This window comes from Phalacrocorax aristotelis, chromosome 4 (assembly GCF_949628215.1).
Source record: "Phalacrocorax aristotelis chromosome 4, bGulAri2.1, whole genome shotgun sequence".
Lineage (NCBI taxonomy): Eukaryota > Metazoa > Chordata > Aves > Suliformes > Phalacrocoracidae > Phalacrocorax > Phalacrocorax aristotelis.
In genome coordinates, this window is record NC_134279.1 from 76,502,134 (window position 1) to 76,523,468 (window position 21,335).

At 39.1% G+C, this 21,335-nt stretch overlaps 1 protein-coding gene across 2 annotated transcripts in view; it reads right to left on the reverse strand.

Moving 5' to 3' along the window:
- The window catches only part of UVSSA (UV stimulated scaffold protein A), a 58,163-nt gene that overhangs the window by 10,762 nt on the left and 26,066 nt on the right, over nucleotides 1-21,335 (reverse strand). For both annotated transcript variants that reach the window (XM_075092087.1, XM_075092086.1), the window contains exons 8-11: nucleotides 8,952-9,129; nucleotides 7,574-7,726; nucleotides 2,025-2,208; nucleotides 1,051-1,162 (exon numbers count right to left, since the gene is read on the reverse strand). In XM_075092087.1, the coding sequence (XP_074948188.1) occupies nucleotides 1,051-1,162; nucleotides 2,025-2,208; nucleotides 7,574-7,726; nucleotides 8,952-9,129 (627 nt within the window). The remainder of the gene's footprint in view (nucleotides 1-1,050; nucleotides 1,163-2,024; nucleotides 2,209-7,573; nucleotides 7,727-8,951; nucleotides 9,130-21,335) is intronic.

Genomic DNA, 21,335 nt, shown 5'->3' on the forward strand with positions numbered 1-21,335 from the left:
GCATGGGTCTGCTTGCTCCCTTCCTCAAGCCCATCGCAAACACCATGCCTATTGGAACATCCATACTAGCTACAATGCTAATAAAGTAAAGCCCAAGTTGAGGGCTTTCTTAGTTCAGAGTATTCTCTAGCAATGCTGCACAGACGCACAAGGCCAATAATTCGCCTTCTGAAACACAAGTAGTAAATGGGTAGACACAGGAAATACAAAAATTATAGATATGAACAGATACAGGAAAAACAAGTTCCCATATTGTGACAAAAAACCGTGCTGCCAGTATTCGTGGTAACACAGTGATCCTAATACTAGTATCGTTACATTATGTAAGTCACAACTGTTAGGGACCAGCAAGATTAGACAACTTCTTTTCAGAAGCATGGGAACAGTTACTTTCAAGCATTTCCAGGAAACAGGTTTAGTTGTCCTTAATTAACATGTTCCTTAAGATAAAAGCTATAATTCATCTGTCTGAGAAGTGTTAGGAACTCTATGTAACTATTGGAAATAAAGAACAAACGCAATGTTAACTCTGTGTACACACACATCCATGTTTACCACGTAAGCAAGAACCACCGCAAATGGTCTGCAAATTAAAATCAACAGGAACTTAAAGGAGAGAATGGGGTTGGGAGCAAAACAGAAACATGATCCAGTTCTGTGGGTCTCAACCCGTGCCTCTGGCAACAACAGAATCTGCTCCTTTCCCCCGTAGAGCCTGTCCCATATTTTTTCCAACTTGTATCCACACTGTATCTATATATAGGTACAATATACACAATATATAGATACAATGTGAATACAATATATTGTAATGCAATGTATATAATATAGATACAATGTAGACACAATATATACAACTATTGTATAGCTTGTAAATATACATTGTACATTTTGTAAATATACATTGTACATTTTGTAAATATCGCATACAGTATCTATACAAACACATACACAATAAAGATATTGCGCTTACATTTAAAGCTTATCTCCCACCTCAGTCTGATTTTTTTTCTTCCCCTCCTCTTTTTAAAAGGCTGTGCAGGCACTAACCTGGCTGAGCCGCTTGCTTCTCAAGCCGCATCTTTTCTTCTCCGGCTCTGTCCTCTGCATTAACAGGAATCCCAGATTCATCCCGAGGAATTATCTTTCCATGGAAAGGGCACTTCAGAAAGAAAAGGAAAAACAATCTCAGAACTTCTGAATGAAAATAAATTCTTATTCAACACAGCTTAAAGACAGACGCTGGAATCAAGCGACAAAACTTTACACTTGATCCCTAATCCCCCTTAGAAAGCATCAGGATACTATAAACATCATCTGTTTAATATATCCACAATCTCAGAGAAATAAGATCTTTGTGATACAAATATCCAACTTCAAGAGGCCAGGCAGCACATCCTGTCAAGTCTGGAACCTGGCACCAGAGCTGCATTGTATGTTGCTGTTTATGCTATATCCCTCTCCTGTAACAATCCCATTTAAAGATTTTTAGTGCATTCAGATGCTTCAGTCTCAGGGAATACAGGAAGAACAGGGATATTGAACAAAGTATTTAAGCAAAGTACTTCTGCTCAATAGTGCTCATAATTTGAGGCTGTGTAGGATTTAGCTTTCATAAAACCTAATTTGTAAATAAAATCTCTTTGCCTCTCAAACTCCCACATTTCTAAAAGCAGTTAATATCAGATATGCCTTTAAATGAGGAAAACTTTCTGGCAAAAAACTGTCTCTGCTTTACTGTCAGGTACTGAAACATCACAGTAATATATAATAAGTAATTATTATATAATAATAAATAACTATGATGAGTGCCAACAATATTTGAGAGTTCTTTAAATGTTTACAGCTTCCTTACAGAAAGGATGCTTCTCATCCGAAGCACACATCAACACAAACTTCTCCAGATACAATTTTCTTTCAGTGCCTTGAGTTATATTTACAATGTGAAATAAACTTTTATGGACATGTTTTAACAAGATCTCCTCACAGCACAAATCCTGGAAGTCATGATACTTGGTGCCCACCTTAATCCGATCTTGTCTTTCGCACAGTCTGCCATCAGGCATTGGTGCTCGACATTTATGTTTCACTGGTTCAAACTTGCCAGCAAATGTTATGTATCTAGTTTTTAACATTTCGGCTATTTCTTTATTTTCCACCTCTTCCTCTACTTCACTGGGTGCCCAAAATCGATGCTCAGAAGCAAATCTGGGAAAACAACAAATGAAAATTATACAGACAAAGCTGTAAGAAAGCACATAAAGATGCCAGTATCAACCTGCTGTAAACTTACATGTAAAAGGAAGTGAAGCTTTACTAGTGATTTAGAAAAACCTAGGAATCTACCATTCTTTCTTATGACTCCTGTATTATGAAGATGTTTCTAAAATACCACCAAAGCCTGTCTAGTATTGATTTCCTGTTTAATCTGATAACTTACTACAAGCCTATACAAAGCTATACAAAAAGGATGCGGACAGGCTGGAAGGGGTCCAGAGAAGGGCCACCAAGATGATCAGAGGACTGGGAAGCTGCCATACGAGGATAGGCTGGGAGAGCTGGGTTTGTTCAGCCTTGAGAAAAGGAGGCTCAAAGGGGATCTCATCACCATGTACCAGTACTTAAGGGGCAGCTACACAGAAGATGGAGACTCCCTTTTTACACAGAGTCACATGGAGAGGACAAGAGGGAATGGACACAAGTTGCTCTTGGGGAGATTCCGATGGGACATGAAAGGGAAATTTTTCACAGTGAGGACAGTCACCATTGGAATAATCTCCCCAGGGAAGTGGCTGACTTGGCCACGTTGGACACTTTCAAGAGTCGTCTGGACAGGGTGCTGGGCCTTCTTGTCTAGACTGTGCTCTTCCTAGAAGGGTTGTACTGGATGATCCCTGAGGTCCCTTCTGACCTGAGATTCTGTGTGATTCTGTGATTCTGTGAAGCCTTAGCTCTAGTTCGCGATCTGACATTCAGTGTCAGTTATTCGATATCCAGTTTCAGTGAATAACTGTAATTCTGTAGTTAACTTTCTTCATAACAAAATACTTCTGTGATTAAACACAGAAGATAGACCAGGGAGGAGACAGTTTGATCTTGTCTGATCTTATTCCTGGTAGCTGTAAACCTGCAGCAGCAGAGAAGCAGAAGCTGAAATCAGAGCATGTTGCAATATACTTGGACAGAGGAAGACAGCGAATGATCAGCTGAGTCTTAAAGAGGTTCTGTCTTCCAGGTTCTCTTACACAGTGTCTGTAAGTCTGAGAAACTTATGGGGTGTTCCTCTAGGAAATTAAGCTAATCCATTGAGGATCTATTTTAAAATTAGAGATCTTCCCTATATTTACAGACACATATAGGTAAATATACTCTTTGTTAATCTGGTGTAAAGAAGATGAGTACCATGCCAGCAGACATAGGGAGTGGGGGAGAAAGGGAGCAAGGACCGTTGAGTGGTGTAGTATTTTCTCAACAGTACTCTCATCATTTCAGTTCAGCCACCCCAGGCTGCCAACAGTCCATGCTGAGAAACAGGCAACCCCAGAGAGAAACTACCTGACTCATCTTAGATGTTAATCTTAGGAAACAATGACTGTCCCTCTGATGGTAAATGTTTCTTTCTCCTAATCATGAAAAGAAATTAAGGTGACCAGCTTAAGCTTAGATATCTAACTTTAAAACACCTGAAGTTAAACACCAAAAATCCCATGCCAAATTTAAGGAAATATGAAGTTAGAGGAAAAAAATACAGCTAAACTAAGCAAAAAAAAAAAATCCAGCCTGCATGTCTGCTGCTTATTGCAAGCAAAATGGAGATATCCAGATGACAGATGTCTTGATAAGGACTTACAATTCATAAAGGACACTCTACAATCCCTTTCTTCCGCATAGCTCTTCCACCCAATCAGTCCCACACTGACTTGAGAGGATTTTCTCTATCCATATCCAATTCCCCTCACTCATTAATATCCTTGGGTGTCATTCTTACTTCTGAGGCTTTGCCTTCTGTAGACTGCAAAGCCACGTATACGTGAACACTGGCTTCACTAATCACAATGATCTCAATTCAGCAAAGCACATAAGCCAATACTTTAATCAAGACTCTTCAGGCCCATTAATTTTATCTAAGCAAGTTTTCAGCAGATAAGTGGTTAAAAAAAATTTACAAAGAGGAAATTACCTGACTGTAGCAACCTACCACATACATAGCTGCTGGTTTTACTGCAACAGTTGACCATTTAAAACTATGTAAAGAGATTAGAACCACGTTAAAAAAGGAATTAAGCAATTTCAAAGCCATTCTATGATTTGCCAAATCATCAGAAGTAAAATCCTTGTTAAAGAGATTCATGCTATCCCATAATTTCTTCATCAAATCTACCTCACTAGTGCCAGAAAAATTCTAACCTGCCATAAAGTACAAATAACTTTCTTCTGGCAAATTAGGGGATAAAGGCAAAGGAGTTATAGTGGAGGCTAGTTCAACATTAAACATAGTTATATGTTCTCACAATTTTTGGTTAAAAAAAAGTTTTCAATCACAGTCCTGCAAACTTCAGCCTAAACAAAAAAGCTCCAAGAATCTTTATAATACCAATATGACTTCAGTCAAACATTTGCATGGTACAGCATTTCAGCTTCAGAAGTTACGTGGCAAGATTGTACAACAGACAGTAAATAAAAGAATGAAATAAGTTTCTTATTTGCTTAGTTTTAAAACAATCCTGAAAACAAGACTGACTGCTAGCTCTGTGTTTATAGCCTTACAGACACAAGGAGGAGAAAGTGTTCCTAAAAAGACACCATGCAGAATTTCTATGCGCAAAATAGTCTTACAGAATCTTTTAGTAAAATTCTCATGTCCTTTGGTGGTCTGAACTTCCCTCCCCCTCTAAATTATCAAATTACAGTTACATATGAACAAAGAAGCATTTAACAGTTGGGCATACCAACCTTCCCAATTAGGAAATAGTTCTATATAACATTTTGACTTCCCTCCCAAAAAATCTGCACTGAACAAACCTCAACGCAATTAAAATCATGTTTCACTCTATATATCATTGACCAGGATTTGGGAACAAGACTAAAAATAGCCTGATTCCTGCACAGATATTAATATTATTGTTTACTACAAGCATGTAAATTATTTTCTCCCAGCACGATTTACAAGCAGGTGAGAAAAGAACAAAACAGTGCTAAACCCCAAAGTTTTCTGATTTCCTGCTGCTGTAATTTAAGCAATGCTTTAAAAAGGCAGAACATGAGATCTTTGTTTGAAAAAATGATGCATGTGACAAGTAAAACCTTTTTGTAAGAGGGATCAAAAGGGGAACAGATAATCAACTAGAAGATCAACACCTCGCTCCCACTCATAGAGAGAGCATTTCTGGTCTAGGCAAATAACAGAGGCTTTAATGGAAATTGCACAGCTATACATTAGCAGGAATAAAAGATTAGTAATGGTTAACTGATATCTCCAGCTCCCGGAGAAACGTTGCACTCTTTCAACAGATTTATATCAAATTTGTTTCCTAAGATGATGGAAAGCTTATCAAAATCTTGAGTAAATATGAATTTACTCAATCCTGGAGCAAGTGCTAAATGAGCTAATTCAAATATCCTAGCCACAGTCCGAAGAAGTGCTGCACCAGCTAATTTACTCTGATCCTAAGAGTAAGCTACTTTAATTCAAGGAGGGTGGTAGATGAGTTTGGAAGGCCCATGCTATCCAAAATAGTTAGTTAAGCTGGCATAGCAGCCCCTACATAGTACAACACTGCACAGTATACACCACCACCACCCCAAAAAAGTGCTGCTACAGCTTTATAAAGTCATTTTAAGAGTTCTTAAACTTGCTTAATGAGTTGTATGAGTGAAGGCAGAAGTGGGGAAAATGGTTCAGCCCAAACTTTTTGCAAAGCCCACAGTTACCAGCTAAATAAAACATGTTTAGCAAATCATCTTCCTGGTAGCTACATTCTCACTATCAAAATCTTAACTTATTGTAAATCCGGTAATTAAGTACGTGTAGTGTTAAACAGGTGAAGGGAAAAGACTTCTCCACCTCAGATTGTAAAAATTCAAATTCCACACACATTCTATATGCGTTGTCTGTTTTTTCCTAGGTATCTTATAGAGACAGTATGTGGGCATATAGAAAGTCAAGGGAGCTGGCCAATGACTACCTTAATTTTTCAATAAATATATTTTATATCCAGGGGTCAATGGTATTGTGTGTGTGCAGAGTTACTTAAATTATCTTTAGTTAGATTGGCATATCTGTAGTTATAGACTATAAGGTTCAGAAGTGTGCCCTCTATTTTATTGGAAAGCATAAAAATAAAACAGTACAGCACAAGGCAGACAGGCAGTGAAATATGCTTTTGATTTCACTTATGACTTGAATAACTCATTTGCAATGTAAAATAAAGCCTTACTACCTTTTTGGCATTATCACAGACAAATGCTTCTTAAAGCCCAGCTAAAAATCTTAACCATTTTGTAGGCTTTGGAGAGCTTACACCACAGCAGACAGAATCCAAAGCTTGCAGTGACTGTATTAAAGCACTGTTATGTATCAAATTTCACTGGCTTTCAACAATTTAAAACATATTCAACATTTTATGCAATCAGGTACAGGGGCAACACTTTCCTCTTGTTTTTTCTGCAAACACTGTCTTCACAGCGGGATCATGGCTTGGGGTTTTTTGTTTGCTTTGATAAGAAAACAAACTAAGTTAAGTAATAGTGCTGAGAATATATGAGTTTGATTTGCAACCCAGCCAGTCAATGGTTTTTGTCTTTTCCAAGCCAGGTACGGTACACACTGATACTAATGTTCTGGTGGACTTAAATGAAATTCTTACATAGAGGGAGGACTTCACATCCCAACTTTCCTATGAAAATACTAGTGCTAAAAAGGTATTTTAAAAACTGACTGCTAGAAACAAGTTCTGATGTATACCTCCGGTCTGTTCTTCCTGGCATTGCTGAAGCTTTTCCCAAGCCAGCAATGCTTCATGTCCAAGAAACACAGAACCTTCCCAGACAAGAATGGGAAGTGAGATATCCAAATTCAAATCCTGTAACTGCCACCTATTTCTTGTGTGAGTGAACAAGCGTATCAATTTCCTCAGTTACTACTCTGCAAAGACAGGAAAAATACCCCTGATACCTTCTCCCCAGCCTTTCTCCTACCTTGTCGGCTATTTATTTAGACTGTAAAGTCGCCAGCAGAGGGACTGTCTGTCATGCACTCGCATAGCACTTTGCATAATGAGGTACCAATTTAAATTGGAGTAAGTGATGCCACGCTGCAAATAATAGACGAACATGAAAGAGCAGAAAGAATGTGCCTTGAAGCATCAAAGAATATTTAATTAGTATCACATCTTCTCAAAACAAATCCCATTTTAAGGTAGAATTTCTGACTTTGTTTATGGGTCCTATGGCACAAAGGAAAGAAGAGAAGTAATTATCAAAAGAAATAGCAGTCACCCCACTGCATGACCTCTGAGTACAAGTAAATCTATATATTTGTTTAATTTGTCTTAAAAGAAAAAAAAAGCATTACTTGAGAATCTTCCCAGCACTTGGCTGATCCTGTCCCCAGTAGTGAAGATCTAATCCAAAAGGCATGAGGGGAGCTTTAGCTCTTTCTTCTTCCAGTTTTCTTCCCTTACTGTCAGGGTCTTTCAAAGCTGCTGGCTCAGTAGGTGCAGAGTCACTGGAGAAAATCGATGAAAAGTCAATACAGAACAGCAATGATCACAACAACTTTTTCACTTTTTTCCATTAGATTTTCACACCAATCCTAATATTGGTTTAGATCTAGGACTACAACTACCTTTACAGGGTTGTCTTTATTTTTTTAAGATACAGACCGTAGCACCACACACTCTAAGTACAGCACACTGCACCATGAAGCTTAACTGCACATTCAGCTAAAGCTAGATAAAATGTCTTATACCATGGGTGTAGAAGCCTGGAGATCTACTGGGGGCAGTAGTGGATCACACAAGAGCTACTGATGGGGCAAACCATTTTTAGAAAGGTCTTGCTTCTGTAAATTCATGCCCATGTTTGCATGGCAGTCACAGATTGTGAAGTCTTTGGTTTTCTTGACAAATTCCATCCTGCAGACTTATAATACTTACTGTGCAACACCCACTACAGAATTTATTGGTCCTCAAGACCCAGAGTACTACTATGGAGACCTTGGCTATTCACCGATAGAGCTGCGAATGGTCTTCGTTTCCTTATGGAAACATTAACTTTTTAAAGATTAAAAATAAAAATGTACACCTGAATACTCAAACTCCAGAGTTCTCACAAAGCAAACCCCTTCCTCTTTCTGAGATTACATTCAGTTTGCTAGGTTATGGGGGCTTTCCTGGCCAATGCAGAAGTGTCTTTTCAGGAACATGTCACTAAGTAGATTACTCCAGTCTTATCCCCAAATCACAGATAAATGCTAGGCAAGGCTGGAGTTTCACCAAGCTCTGAACAGAATTGACAACAATTATGTCTTTGGAATCAGTAAAACACACCTTCAGGCAGCACTACCAGCATAAGTCACTAGGAACCAAGAGATGTTTGAAATTACTTTCAGTATTTGGATATGTTCTTTTTAGTTGCAAACCAAAAATTGCTCCAATAAATGGGGATGGGTTTTTCTGTTAGAAGAAAGTGTTTTATTTCTTCATAGAGCCCATTTATACCAAATAAAACCTAAACAGAGTAGTAAAAGATACCTTAAGAGCCTTGTGCAATCACTAACAAAATCCCAGGATCAAGCAGTAATGTCCGTCTCAGTAAAACAGTTGTAACTTCGAAATGAAACCAAGACAGCCTTTAGCAGCTTGTCTAGTTCATGAGTGCTTTTCTGTGTGCTTCTGTGACTAATAAACACAAGAGCAAGAGGATTCTCCAAGAATTAAAACGAAGATAACCTGGTGTGTGGAGGTGGTAACTTTGGTAGCTTGTCTCTAATAAGTTTCAGTGTGGCAGCTGCACAGGTTGGATCAAGTTCATCTTCATTCCCTTTCAGCTGGGCACGGGAGCTCAGGGCAGCTGGTCCTATTGAGGTCTTCCCCACTGGTGCTTTTGGAGGTGACTGAGGTTCTAGCCCTGCAAAAAAACTCAATGTTTAAAAGCAATTTACTTCTCCCACCCTCCATGCTTCACAGTGGGACCAAAGACATCAGGGTGCTGGTTACACGTGTTACTGCTTTCAGTTTGCATTAGACATCAATCCCACTCAAAGACAGAGTGGTATTTCTGCCTGTGAAATTGTTCTTATTTTGGAACAGAAACATACAAAGTAACTAACTACAGCAAACCAACTTTTAAATTTGTGTGAGGTTGTGTGACAACAAAGAATGATGCTACTTCACCTCAGAAAGAAGGATTTTAACAATACACGTTTGCTTAAGGTGCAATACTGCTTTTTGTATTTAAGTTTCTAGTGTCACATCCACGTGCTGGCATGTCATTTCTGTTAACCAGTCAAGGTTAGATCACAGTAAAATAGAAGAAAGGAACTATTGGCACTACTGTTTAACACCTGGAGTCCCAAAAGACATCTAAGAGCAGTAGAAAGCAAAAGGAAAAGAGTACATCCATATCTTCCTGTGTGCTAAGAGCAATTCTTTGTCGCGTCTCATCAAAAAGTCCTGCTAAAACTCTTACAGCCTGGCAAAGAGAAACCACGTCTGGGTGGGGATTCACTGCAACACATGACTGATGAGCACGGGAACCATGGGCACCCAGCACGGCTGGCAGGGAAGCACAGCCAGTGAAAAAACAATGTGTGAGGCACGTCCCTATGTTTTGATGATTCTCAGCTACTGTATTGACCCTTCAGAGCTGAGAATATAAAACAAAGTATCTCTTTTTTTTCCTTCCTGATCTGTTAAGGGGCAGCACCACTGAGAATAGTTGAGTTTCAATTCCTAAATACATCCACATAGAGGATTATCTAGAGAACATTTTTCTTTCACAGATACTGAAACACACAATTTGCCAAGATAAACCACCTAAGCGCTGGCAGAAGTGATGAGTATACCCCCAGGGTACGCTCAAGAGACAGTAAATGCCTGAGCTACACCTGAGGAACAAGCCCACTGCAAGGCAGCACTAGGCGTTGATGTTCAGCACAAGCAGCTCAGTTGTGGGGCAACTTAATTACTTTATACAGCTAGATTAGACAGTCAGCCCGGACTGTAGTGATGCAATTAGATAGGCTGAGCAGTTAGACAGCACATGCCTCTACCTGCTGAGCTAGAGAAGCAACTCTATTAGCTGGCAGTAGTAACAAGAACTTCTCAGCCAACGACAGCTAAAAATGGAAAGACGTTATCCCTCACGCTAACGTAATAGACTGCATTTTCCCCATCAGGAAGCCTTTTTATAATTGATTGAAATGCAAGGCCCCCGCCCCACCCCCAACCTAAATGAACACACAAAAAAATTCATGGTTTCACAAGACTAAAATTTTAGGCAAATTATCTCAGCCTTCTTATGAAAAGCAACTTGAGTTTACCTGACATGTTTTAGCTATTTATTTAATTGACAGTTTCAGTCTCTTACCCACTTCTAGCTAGCCCTGAAGCTGTATCCAGAAGTATTCTTGCTTTGCTAATTTGCTTTGCTCATCATTAAATGTATCACAAGATATCAACTAAAAAAGGAAAAGCTAAGCTGGTACGAACTGCCCTCTGTGTGGGAAATTGCACAACCCGTAGTGCCAGGTAGCTTTAGTGCACAAAATATTTTCATTTCAGACAAAACCATATTTTTCACAAAGTCAGAGCAACTTGCCCTGACCCCTTCTTTCTGCCTTTCAAGGTCTTCCAGCAATTCATCCCGACCTTGGCTCATTTGTACCACACGTTCCCTGTAACCTACGGGGTGCAACCACATGGAAGGCATTGCCTGGCTCCAGCCAGAGGTCAAGCTGCTGAGCTGCCAGCCTTCTAGACCCATCCCCTAGGTACATACGGGTCTAAACTTTCCGAGTTCCTAGATCAGGAGCTGAGTCCTTGCACAGGGAATGACATCTCCCTCTCATCTTCCAGGGCTCCAAGCTCAGGACACTGAGAAGAATGCCCTGTTAACTGCCTGCTTACCCTAGCTCCTGGACATCCTCTCCCTGGAGGCAGCTGACAATTCCAATTCAAAAATCCATAAAGCTAGAGCCTCTCAGAAATGGGGAAACAAAAGCAGACATCCAGTTGGATCTGCCTTGTGTAGCCTTTAAATTTTGCTGCATACAGCGAATGGCCACTTCAGTCATTCCTAGATCTTCTGAATACAGCTGACTCCAGAGAGAAGAGAGAATTCCAGAATACTCTCAAGGATGAGGGCTTTTCTAAGACTATCTGAGACCCCATGTCTCTCTCTAGTATGGCTTACATTGGTAAGACTGAAGGAAAATGTTTTAAGGGCGAGGCAATTCAGGGCAAGGGCCACTAATGGAAACTGTGGCAGATGGCTCACCTTCCCCTTTCAAAGCAAGGGATGGAAGGAAATAGGATCTGGAGAAGGAAACAGGATAAGAGACCGCTAGCCATCAGCAGTTGATAAGTGTTCACAGGGACTTCTCTGTCTTCTCCCTCTCCCACAACAACTCAGTACATTCCTTCTGCTCATCCAGTGTACAACAAAGAGAAATGCGGACCATTTTAACAAGACAGTTGAGAGGAGGCAAGTACATCCATGATGTAACTCGTGGGCGATAGTGTTTTCCCATGTCCATAGAGACCAGAGCCAGCTCTGGCAGGTTGATGCATTCTACCTTTCCTAGGAAAAGGCTACTTGAGTAACATGTAGATACCCCACAGGAGTGAATGCGCATCTGAGAGCAGGTATTTCAGTGGTGCCAGTCCTGAGGCTGTCATGGAAAGACTTCACGAAGTACCCAACTGTCCGAATGTTCGCAGGCAGCAAGCACTGCAGAGTGGACAAAAAGACGTTCACCACAGTCTGAAGCCAGTGTCCGACTCAGCTCTTCCCTGACACTCTGTTTGCTCTCTGGAAAACACCCCAAAACCAAAGCCCACATTCCTAAGGCAGTATGGCTTGAAAGGCATGCTGCTCGAGCCATCCAATGCTTCCTGAGAACAGAGGTTAGCATGGATTGCGATGCAAAGACAGATCATCCCCTTTTCATTCTTATGTTCTCAGAAGGGAGGTGAGAACGTGCCTGCGAGCTGTAGACAGACACAGGCGATCTTGCTGTTGGCTGGTGATGCTGCTGCTGACGAGCATGCCTTACCCTACTACTCCTTACTCAGTCATGCCCACATCACATTCTCCAATGAAAGCAATGACTACGCCACATTCACCTTGTTATCTAACTTCCCTTCCCAAAGTCAAAAGACTTTGAAGAACATTGTTAAAAAAACAAATTTAAAGGACTAATCTGTGTGTTGGAAAAGGGTCTCAAAACTAGCAGAAGAACCAGCAATAAGGGAAATTATAATTAAGCATAAAAAGATGGAACTAAGCCAGAGGAATATCTAGGCTAAACAGCAAACAAAATGATCGCCTGACATTTATTAGGCTGGGGACTTGACTTTCAAGAGGGATAATGGTGCCTCCATAAAAGTGTTTTTTTCAGTAGCACTTAATATTTCACTGAAGGGAGCCATCTTGAATTTATGTACCTGGAAAGGTGGCAGGATAGGACTCCATCTCAGCTCCTGTCATAGGCTAAAAAGGGAAAAAGCCCTTCTCAAGTGCATTGTATTGAAGTGAAACAGAATTAACTCAGAAGATTCTGTTATAAGCACACTTTAGAATCATCAGGATTTGGAAAAGTAAACTTCCTTTTATGACAGAAACAGTTACAAACAAACAGGCCCTTTGGCATGAACAAGGTTAGCTGAGAAAAATATTTGATAGACTGTATCTGTAATGTAGAATTGCTCAGACTTTATTTAGCATTTAAAATTTCCCTGCCCTTTTTTTTTTTTTAAGGACGAGAATACCTTTCCGAAAAGCATTGTTTAAAACAACAGTTTTGAGAGCTCTTGTATGTGTTCTATTTACAAACTGCCTTGAAGCCAGAAAGTAGCAGGTATGCGTCTCTCACACCTTTTTTCCTCTTCAGAGAGGATATCTGCATATGTATTAAAAGTTCTCACGTCACCCTAGTTTTATTCTAATTTTTCCTACAATGTTTATGGAAAGCAGAATTGCTTATTCACCACACTGATTTTGTCGGGGACGGGGCGGGGGGGGGAGGATGCGAACAGCAGAAACAAGCAGTCAGCAATACACAGAAAAGGCAAGAGAGAGAAATAAATGGACAATGTGACATTTAGGTAGATAAAAATCACATCCAAAAGATCAATATAGGAATTCTTAAGAGATACAAGAACAAAATATTTTCCCATTGATTTCTTATTTTAAGCCATTAACAGAAAAATGGCTAAAGGTAAATACACTACGACATCAGTAACACCACTGCTACTGTAGATTTTTGAAAAACTATTTGTTTATAAAATTAGTTTTTGCTAACAAGATAAAGACAGGAGTCACCGTGCAGGCAGCCCTGGCTGAACGGCATCCAATGTCAGGGTGGGGTTTTTCTGTTTTGTTTTTAAGACATAGATAGGATTCAGTGCAGTTCTAAAAGTAAAATTCCACTTGAGAATTCTGCTGTTCTATTTTATTAACATACAGTACCTGGCTTCAAATCGTTCCAATAGCAGCTTGTAGAAAGAATCATAAAAATGTTCAAATCCCCTTTTTTGTTTAAATTGACCAAATGGCACCTATTTGCCTGAAGCAATAAAGTAGACCGTGTTCACAAGATAAATCGATAGAAGGAAAGAGAGAGGCTGGGGTTTCAGCTGAAGTTAGCCTGCTGAATGCTGACATTATTGATTTTAGCTAGTTCAGCTGGCCTTGTAATTAAAATGTAAATTTGAGAAAGAGATTATGTCCTGACAGAAATGGTGGGATTAGGGGGAGATAAAAGCCCTTCAGTGAAAATTCAGAGAAAGAGCAAGCACAGGTTTCCTCAGCTGTGTGGATTTAGCCGAAATCTAGCTACTTCAGTTCACTTAAGTTTAATTGAAAAAACGGAGATAGAATATAAACAAGTATTTATGGACTTCAACTTTCCTGAAAAAAATATAATAATTTCTATTTCTCATTTGTTGAATCTTAGTCAAGCGGATGTAAGTGATTTGTATTAGCACAGACACTCTCCCAACATTGTCAGGAAAATCCAGCAGTTCAGGTACAATATTCCCCGACTTACCCTCTAGTGTGCTCATAATGAAAAAACCTGCATGCATTTTAATCACGAAGCACAACAAGCTTTACTGCTAAGTGAACAGAACTTTGCAAAGCTTGCTTCATGTGGACTTGCAGACCAGAGGGTTCAAGTCAATGTCTGGGGCATTGCTTCCCAACAGCTTAAGTGTTTCTGGACCTGTTCTGCTATACCCCTCCGTGCACAAATGTGTTGTGGCAAAATTATCATAGGTGATCTTATGGTAGGAAGATTTCATCATCTCTGAAGGTTTGCTACTTAAAGGATGGAGATTTGAATTATATGTCGGCCCTGACAGATATTTGATCTTTATAAAGCCACCACAAATTAAGGGTATATTCAGGTTTTGTGGTTTTTGTTAATTGGGATCAAATTTCATCTCTCTACCCACCCTCACCCCCACCCCCTACCACCCCCCCATAAAGAAAGAATCAGGCTCTTTTCTTGTTAGTATCACTTCATCTACACAGAACTCTAAAATGAGGAGGAAAAAAAAACCCAACCTGTTACAAACATAGCCTTAAAAGTATTAATACAAGGAAAATACTGATTGGAACTCTTAGCATTTATTGTCATTGAAAACTCCCTCTTTAATTTTAGATAGACAGAGTTTCTTATCTTACCCTTAAATGCCACTAAACAAATTGCTGCCTGCAGCTGCTAGGGGAGGATGCTGAAATGCCAGAAGTGGCTTTATTCTCACAGCACACATAAGCTGTGTGGGCATTCAGAGCAACTTACCACATGGACAACTGCACATATTAACACTTCTGTATAAGTTACACTCCTTTTAAAAGGTTGTCAAGGGGTCTTTTATAATCTGAGGTTTTAAACAACCAAAAAGATGCCCCAGTGCCTTTGAATGCAGCTATGCTCATTTACATTTATCTAAGATTTTAGAATTATACTTTGGAAGAAAAAAGATAATGGCTGTATTAGTTAATAATCATCATAATAATAATGTACATAACCAGTTTGTTTGGCTTACTGGGATTACACAGTACATTGCTATAACGGTAGTTTGCATTAATTAACCCTATTTATTTTTGTTTTGTAAGCACAGCTAAGAAACAGATTAAATCAAAGAAGCAGAGTTTGGTTTAAAACCTTTCAACACCTTACATCTTGATCTTTTAAACTTCTTGCTTACCATTTTGCAGTCCCTGGCCATTGCATAGTTCCTATGCGGCCAACTACCAAACCACTTGGAAGTATCAGCATCCTGTGCAGTGACTATTAGTTTCTAAGAACTTTAGTAGGAATCAAATATATCCCATGTCCTGCCAGATTTTCTGGGAACCTTATTTACACAGAGAAGGACCTCGCCTGAGAGCGAGGAAGGGTTTGCATGATCAACTGATTAGGATGCATCAGAAGAAATATCTACAATCAGTACTTCTACATGGGTGTAGAAGTATTTTATTGGAAGTGCTAACCATGGTTTTTAGTAAATGTGCAAAGTTATCTCCATTCCAAATTCTGTGTTATAGTAAGTTTCACTCAATTACTGTCCTAAGTGTAGCTATATAGAACATGTGATTGTCCACACACACAAAAATTCAGAACATACTAATATAATGAGGCAATCTCGCTTGTAAGCTTATAATTAAATACCTCTAATGTTGTATATGCTAGGAAAAACTGAGACCATACAACACATACTACAGCAGTTCAGGACTGGGGTCCTAACTGCATTGCTGAATATCTGGTATCTATACACTTATGGTAAATCAATGCATGCTAATTCAATCACTTAACTACTCTGATTTCTTTTTAAAGGATTTATAGTAATATTAATAGAAATCTTATTCTAAACACTAGACTCTTGTCTAGGGAGAGAAACACCATGGTGTGAACTGAATTTTCCAAATTTGGGGAAAAGGAACCCAAATTCCACAGGGCAGTGAAAGGTAAGTAGGTAGTTCTGCCTGTCCTTCCCCCTGCAAAACATGATTTGTTTTTCCCCTTAAAAGAAGTCAAGTAATACCCACAAGTCCTTATTCAGCCTAGATAGTATAATTCTAAGTCAGTCTCAAATTCAGTTCCTGAGAACTATGTTTCACACACTCTGAAGTCTGCAGGTTTGTTTTTGCCGATGTCTCCACGTAAAATTGTTCTCCATGTTCTTCACATGCAGGAAGAATTGCTTTAGGAAGTTCCTGAGGTACGGAGACCAGACAAATCAAACCAGACTAAAATGCTATTAAGCTTTTACAGCAGAACCCAGACAAACTGAGAAATCATTGTAGTAAGGAAGGAAAAAGCTTAAGTGTCATTTTTAATTTCCATTTAGCCAGCACATATGTGTCTGTCAGTGATTCAACAGTCAGTAGAACCTCAGCAACTTCATTCCCAAATAATAATGTCATCAAAACCACTTGTTTTCATTGCAACTAAGGTTGGGCACCGTCATTTGGTTAATCACGGTGATGCACATTTTTATGGCCCGTAGCTGATGAAAGCAATTGGCCAGACTGCTCTTCAGACGAACATCTTGCCCCAAATAAACCCACCTTACATTTTGTATAAAATGTAGCTACCTGTTAGCAACCAAAGCTGCTGTACTGATCCCACACTCATGTTCTCTTATTTGCATTGTCATCCTCGAGTCGAGTCCAATCCATGATCACCGTCATGATAATTAAGCTCTCTCCCTTGTGGAAGCCTAGACTTGAGCAACACCCCACCATTTTAAAAGCTATTACAAAATTACTTTAAATAAGTTTTTCAAATATGCCTACCACTGGGGAACCTCAATCAATCCTAGTAACAGAAAATTAAAAGTATTTTCCTAAAAGACTAATAAGCACTGAAAACAAGTCTTTCACTGAGTATTTCAGAGATGTTTAGATGCCATAGTTAAGGATGTAAAAATCAACACTTAGGATTTGTCCTTTTTCCTTGTGATTTCCAGAAGATTTTCATGTGTACTGTTAAAAAAACCCAAACAACAACAAACAAACCCCAGAACAGAGGAAAACCTAACTGTAAAATCAACAGGTAATCATTCTGTATCAACTTCTATGAAAGCCATCATTTCTTCACAGGTCAAAACAAGTGGTTTCTATTTTGCCTTATCAACACTTGCATACATGCTCTTTTTGCCATGTTTACACTTAAACCTGTTATATAAAAGAGCAAACCAGCCTTTTTATGGGAGAAACTTCATTTAGCCATAGGATAAAAGAGCACATTACTATTGTATGCAGTAACTAAAACCACTGATTTCCTACTTCCTTCATCAAAAATGAAGGCAATAAATAGAGTTAAGAAAGTGTCAGCACAGGGAAGCTACACTGCAATACAGGTGGTCAGGTAACACGAAAGGCTTCCAATTCAGTGCCGTTGTTCTCCACCTGACACAGGTGAAACATGAGTATTTGACCACACAAACAAAAATATTTAAAAGCATTTAGAAAGTGTTTTCTGTAGGGAATAGAAGAGTTTTATTCCAATAAATTAGTAATTAATTTTCTTATTTTTTAGATCCATCATTACATTACACATTTCTGAGGCAATTTTGCTTTTAATCAGTGCTCACCCTGCATGCCTTCATGGATGCCAGTCAAGAGACTAAAGCTTTTAAAAACAACACGCATGGAAGTCTGCTGCTTAGGTACAGATTAGAGCATACCTTGCCAATACAAACAAGTGCAATTTTCTGAATAAATGCCCTGAAATGCGTGACTTTTACTGCTTCAAATCTGAAAATTCAATCATGCATTACTCCATGCAGTATTTTACTGTTATTTTTAATACAGGCTTTTTAATGTTCAGAGAAAATGCAAAAGCTATAAACCCCCCACACCGTTAATGTATGGTCGCAACAGCAAGTTTATTCATGTTTCTAAGATGCATAGTGGGAGCTGCACTAGATTGCTTGTGTAGTCTGAAGCACTCCTAATTCTACGCAAGAAAACAGATGGCAACTTCTCTACTAAGGAAATACCCTGGGTTTGTACACCTTATTTGTTCAATTGGGCTGTAAGCCTTCTTTCCCATGTTGCTATGACATTTCATACTGGTGGGGGCGAAATCAAGCAAGCTACTTCACGCACACAAAAGGCATGACCCAGACACCATCAGGTTAGGAAAGGCAGTGCAGGGACATCTAACCCACAGAGGCACATCACACTGATGGGAAGAGGGAAGAATTTCTGAAATTGATAGAATTAACCCTTGGGATTTTAGAACTGCAGCTTTGACCCTGATATAGAAGAAATCCCAAGCAGGCTTTAAGATGCAATGTGAACCACTGAGGTAGCTACCAGGGACCTAAAAACATTTTGGCTTAAGGCTCGTATAGAAGAGAAATAATCTGATTAACCAGATTTGAAATAATGGCTTGTGTTCTTGACTGTACGGTCATTTCTCGTACAATTCTGGATAAGGATGAAACCTGATAACTGGTAGACTGCTTCCATGCTAATATTCCCAAGTCGGACAGTTTCCTCATGTCACCACTTGTAAAATGGCAATAGCACTTCCCCATACCTCAAAGCAGTATTGCGTAAGTTCATGAATGCATGCATTGAAGCACAGACAAGAATTATGAATTGAGAAAACCCATCAGTAGACAACAGTTGATGGAGGTGGGTGCTTTGAACTAGATCCAAGAATTGTTCCATTTTCACATGGAAAAGCACATCTTTCAAAACGGGTCACTTCCCCATGTGGTTCGGAGCTCAGCTGCAAGCTATGCCAAGACCACCAAGGGCAGGAAGGAATCTCTTATCCTGGGGTCAGCCCCAAGTTCTGTCTTTGGCAAAAGAAGGACATCAGAAGCTGCAGTTCCATCCCTTACCTTATCCACCTTAAGGCTTTAAGCCAATACAACTGACAGCTGACCAGCAAAGGCTGGAATGTGGGAAATGGCAAGTGGAAACAGGATTCTCTTTCCCTAAAGCTTTCTTTTAAGTGAATAACACCTCAATTTTTAAGGGGTAGCGATACTAGCTGTACAAGGGCAATGGATATAAGCAGCATCAGTGCCGAGTGCTGAAAACTAGAGTAACCCTATGAAAATTGTCACAACGCTGTTTCTTTTTCAGCCCAATATTCCTCTTTAGCAACACAATGCATTTAAAATGGCTCTGTGGTACCACAGGAGGGCTTGTCTGTTGCAGACATCAGGTGCAAGTGTAAATAAGGATTATACAAATGGGAGGTCGTTAAAAGTCTGGTAATGCTAATTTGGCATGACACCCCTAATGGGTTATATCTTCACACTTCAGTTATCTAATCACCTAAATTCTTTTAACAAATTTACATTTCATCTTATACATGGGGATTCAAATTGACTTGTTTAATTCTCCCTCCACCGAATCTGTACCCATGCTCAGTTCATCATATATATTAAATATCATCATAAATTTTGAGATCATCATCAACTACATATACACACAGATAATACAACTACATGTCTATATACTTATGCATATAAAACTTCCCCTGCCTCTAAACATGTTTTCGTTTTTCCACAAACTTTTCAGATGTCAGGAGAGCCTCAAATATACATATGCATCATATAGAAAGAGCATCTCAGCTTGAAATTTACCTTGTTGGTAGGATACTTCCATTTTCCTGAGAAGTGAAAGGGAATAAACTGACTTTTAAATCAATAATTTAAATGCCACATTTTCAATCCATTTCCACAGTCATGTTTTACAACTTTGTTTTCCTGTTTGGTGTAAAACGTTAATCTGAGGAGCTGTTCACTTTTCCTGGTTTGTTCAGTAAAAGTAACAACACAAGGAAAAAAGCTTTGATCTGTGCACACCTTCTGCGAAACACTGAGATTCTGTTTTACACGGAAGGTTTAACGTTCCAGTTAGAACATTCCACTTGCACAGACTTTCATTTCCTTGGCTCAGAGTCCTTATGAACTAGACGCGAACTAAAGAAATGTAGCAAAACCCCACCTGGATTATATTACAAAGCTAAAGTCGCTGCTATAACTGCACTTGCATATGGAACAAAGAACCATATTTAATTAGAGAGGTGGCTGCCTAACACAGCCAACTCTTGATGACAACACACCACTATGAAATCAATATATTCTTGTGTATTTTAATATGATAATACGCTTTTCTGAATGTGCCAAAGGGATACTTATTTTGTTTTTGCATATAAAAACACATGCAGAACAGAATCCAGTAGAGCAAATCTAGCTCTCCATTTTCCTCATGCAGACCTGAAGTAATTGCACAGAAGTCAGTTGATTTACTTAACAGTTATATATCCCTTCTGAAATAGATTTTGAACTAGTAACTGGCCAGTTGGTCCAAGAAAGCACATGCTTAAAAGATTGCCTGAACTCATTTCAGGAATTCTGAACACTTTTCAGACTCCTTCCTGAACTGGGAGCTTAAATAATAAATTTAAATAGCAGCAATAAAAGCTGAATGCCTTCAGGAACATCAAGAATGGTTCATTTCTTTCAAAATGCTATTTTTAACAAACACATCAGATAAAGAACAGTGAAGTGTGACCATTAACTCCTACATAAAACTACATGTACATAAAATAGGAGGTTTTGTTTTCTGATTGATTAGCTTCTCCACTAAATTTTCCTATCAGCAGTAGTTTAAATACAAATTGGGAGTTTCTTAGTCCATTTTATACAGATTTTTAAAATACCCTTGAACAGATAGCAGGCTTGTTCTTTTATCCTTTCCCATGAGGAAGAATTCAAATAGCAGCGAAGAATTGTGTTAGCGTGATACAAAGGGTGGTAAGATGCTTTATTGTATAAAAACGTGTGTCGATGAAGAAGATGGGAGGAAAGGGAGAGAGGGAAGAGGTGAGTACATTTTATTTCCAGTGGAAGCTGATAAGAATAAACAGAACTTTTGCATGTTAGGACTCAGACATGAGAAACAAGTTCCACCACCTGGAATTATTAACAAAACACCAGTTTTGGCACAAGGAATACTGCCAAAGGAAGGAAAAAACCCAAAGAACCACCATAGCTGTGTTAATAACTAACCTCATTTGCTCATTCATTTACTATCATATCATAGTTTTTGGACTTCTTCATGAGCCACGT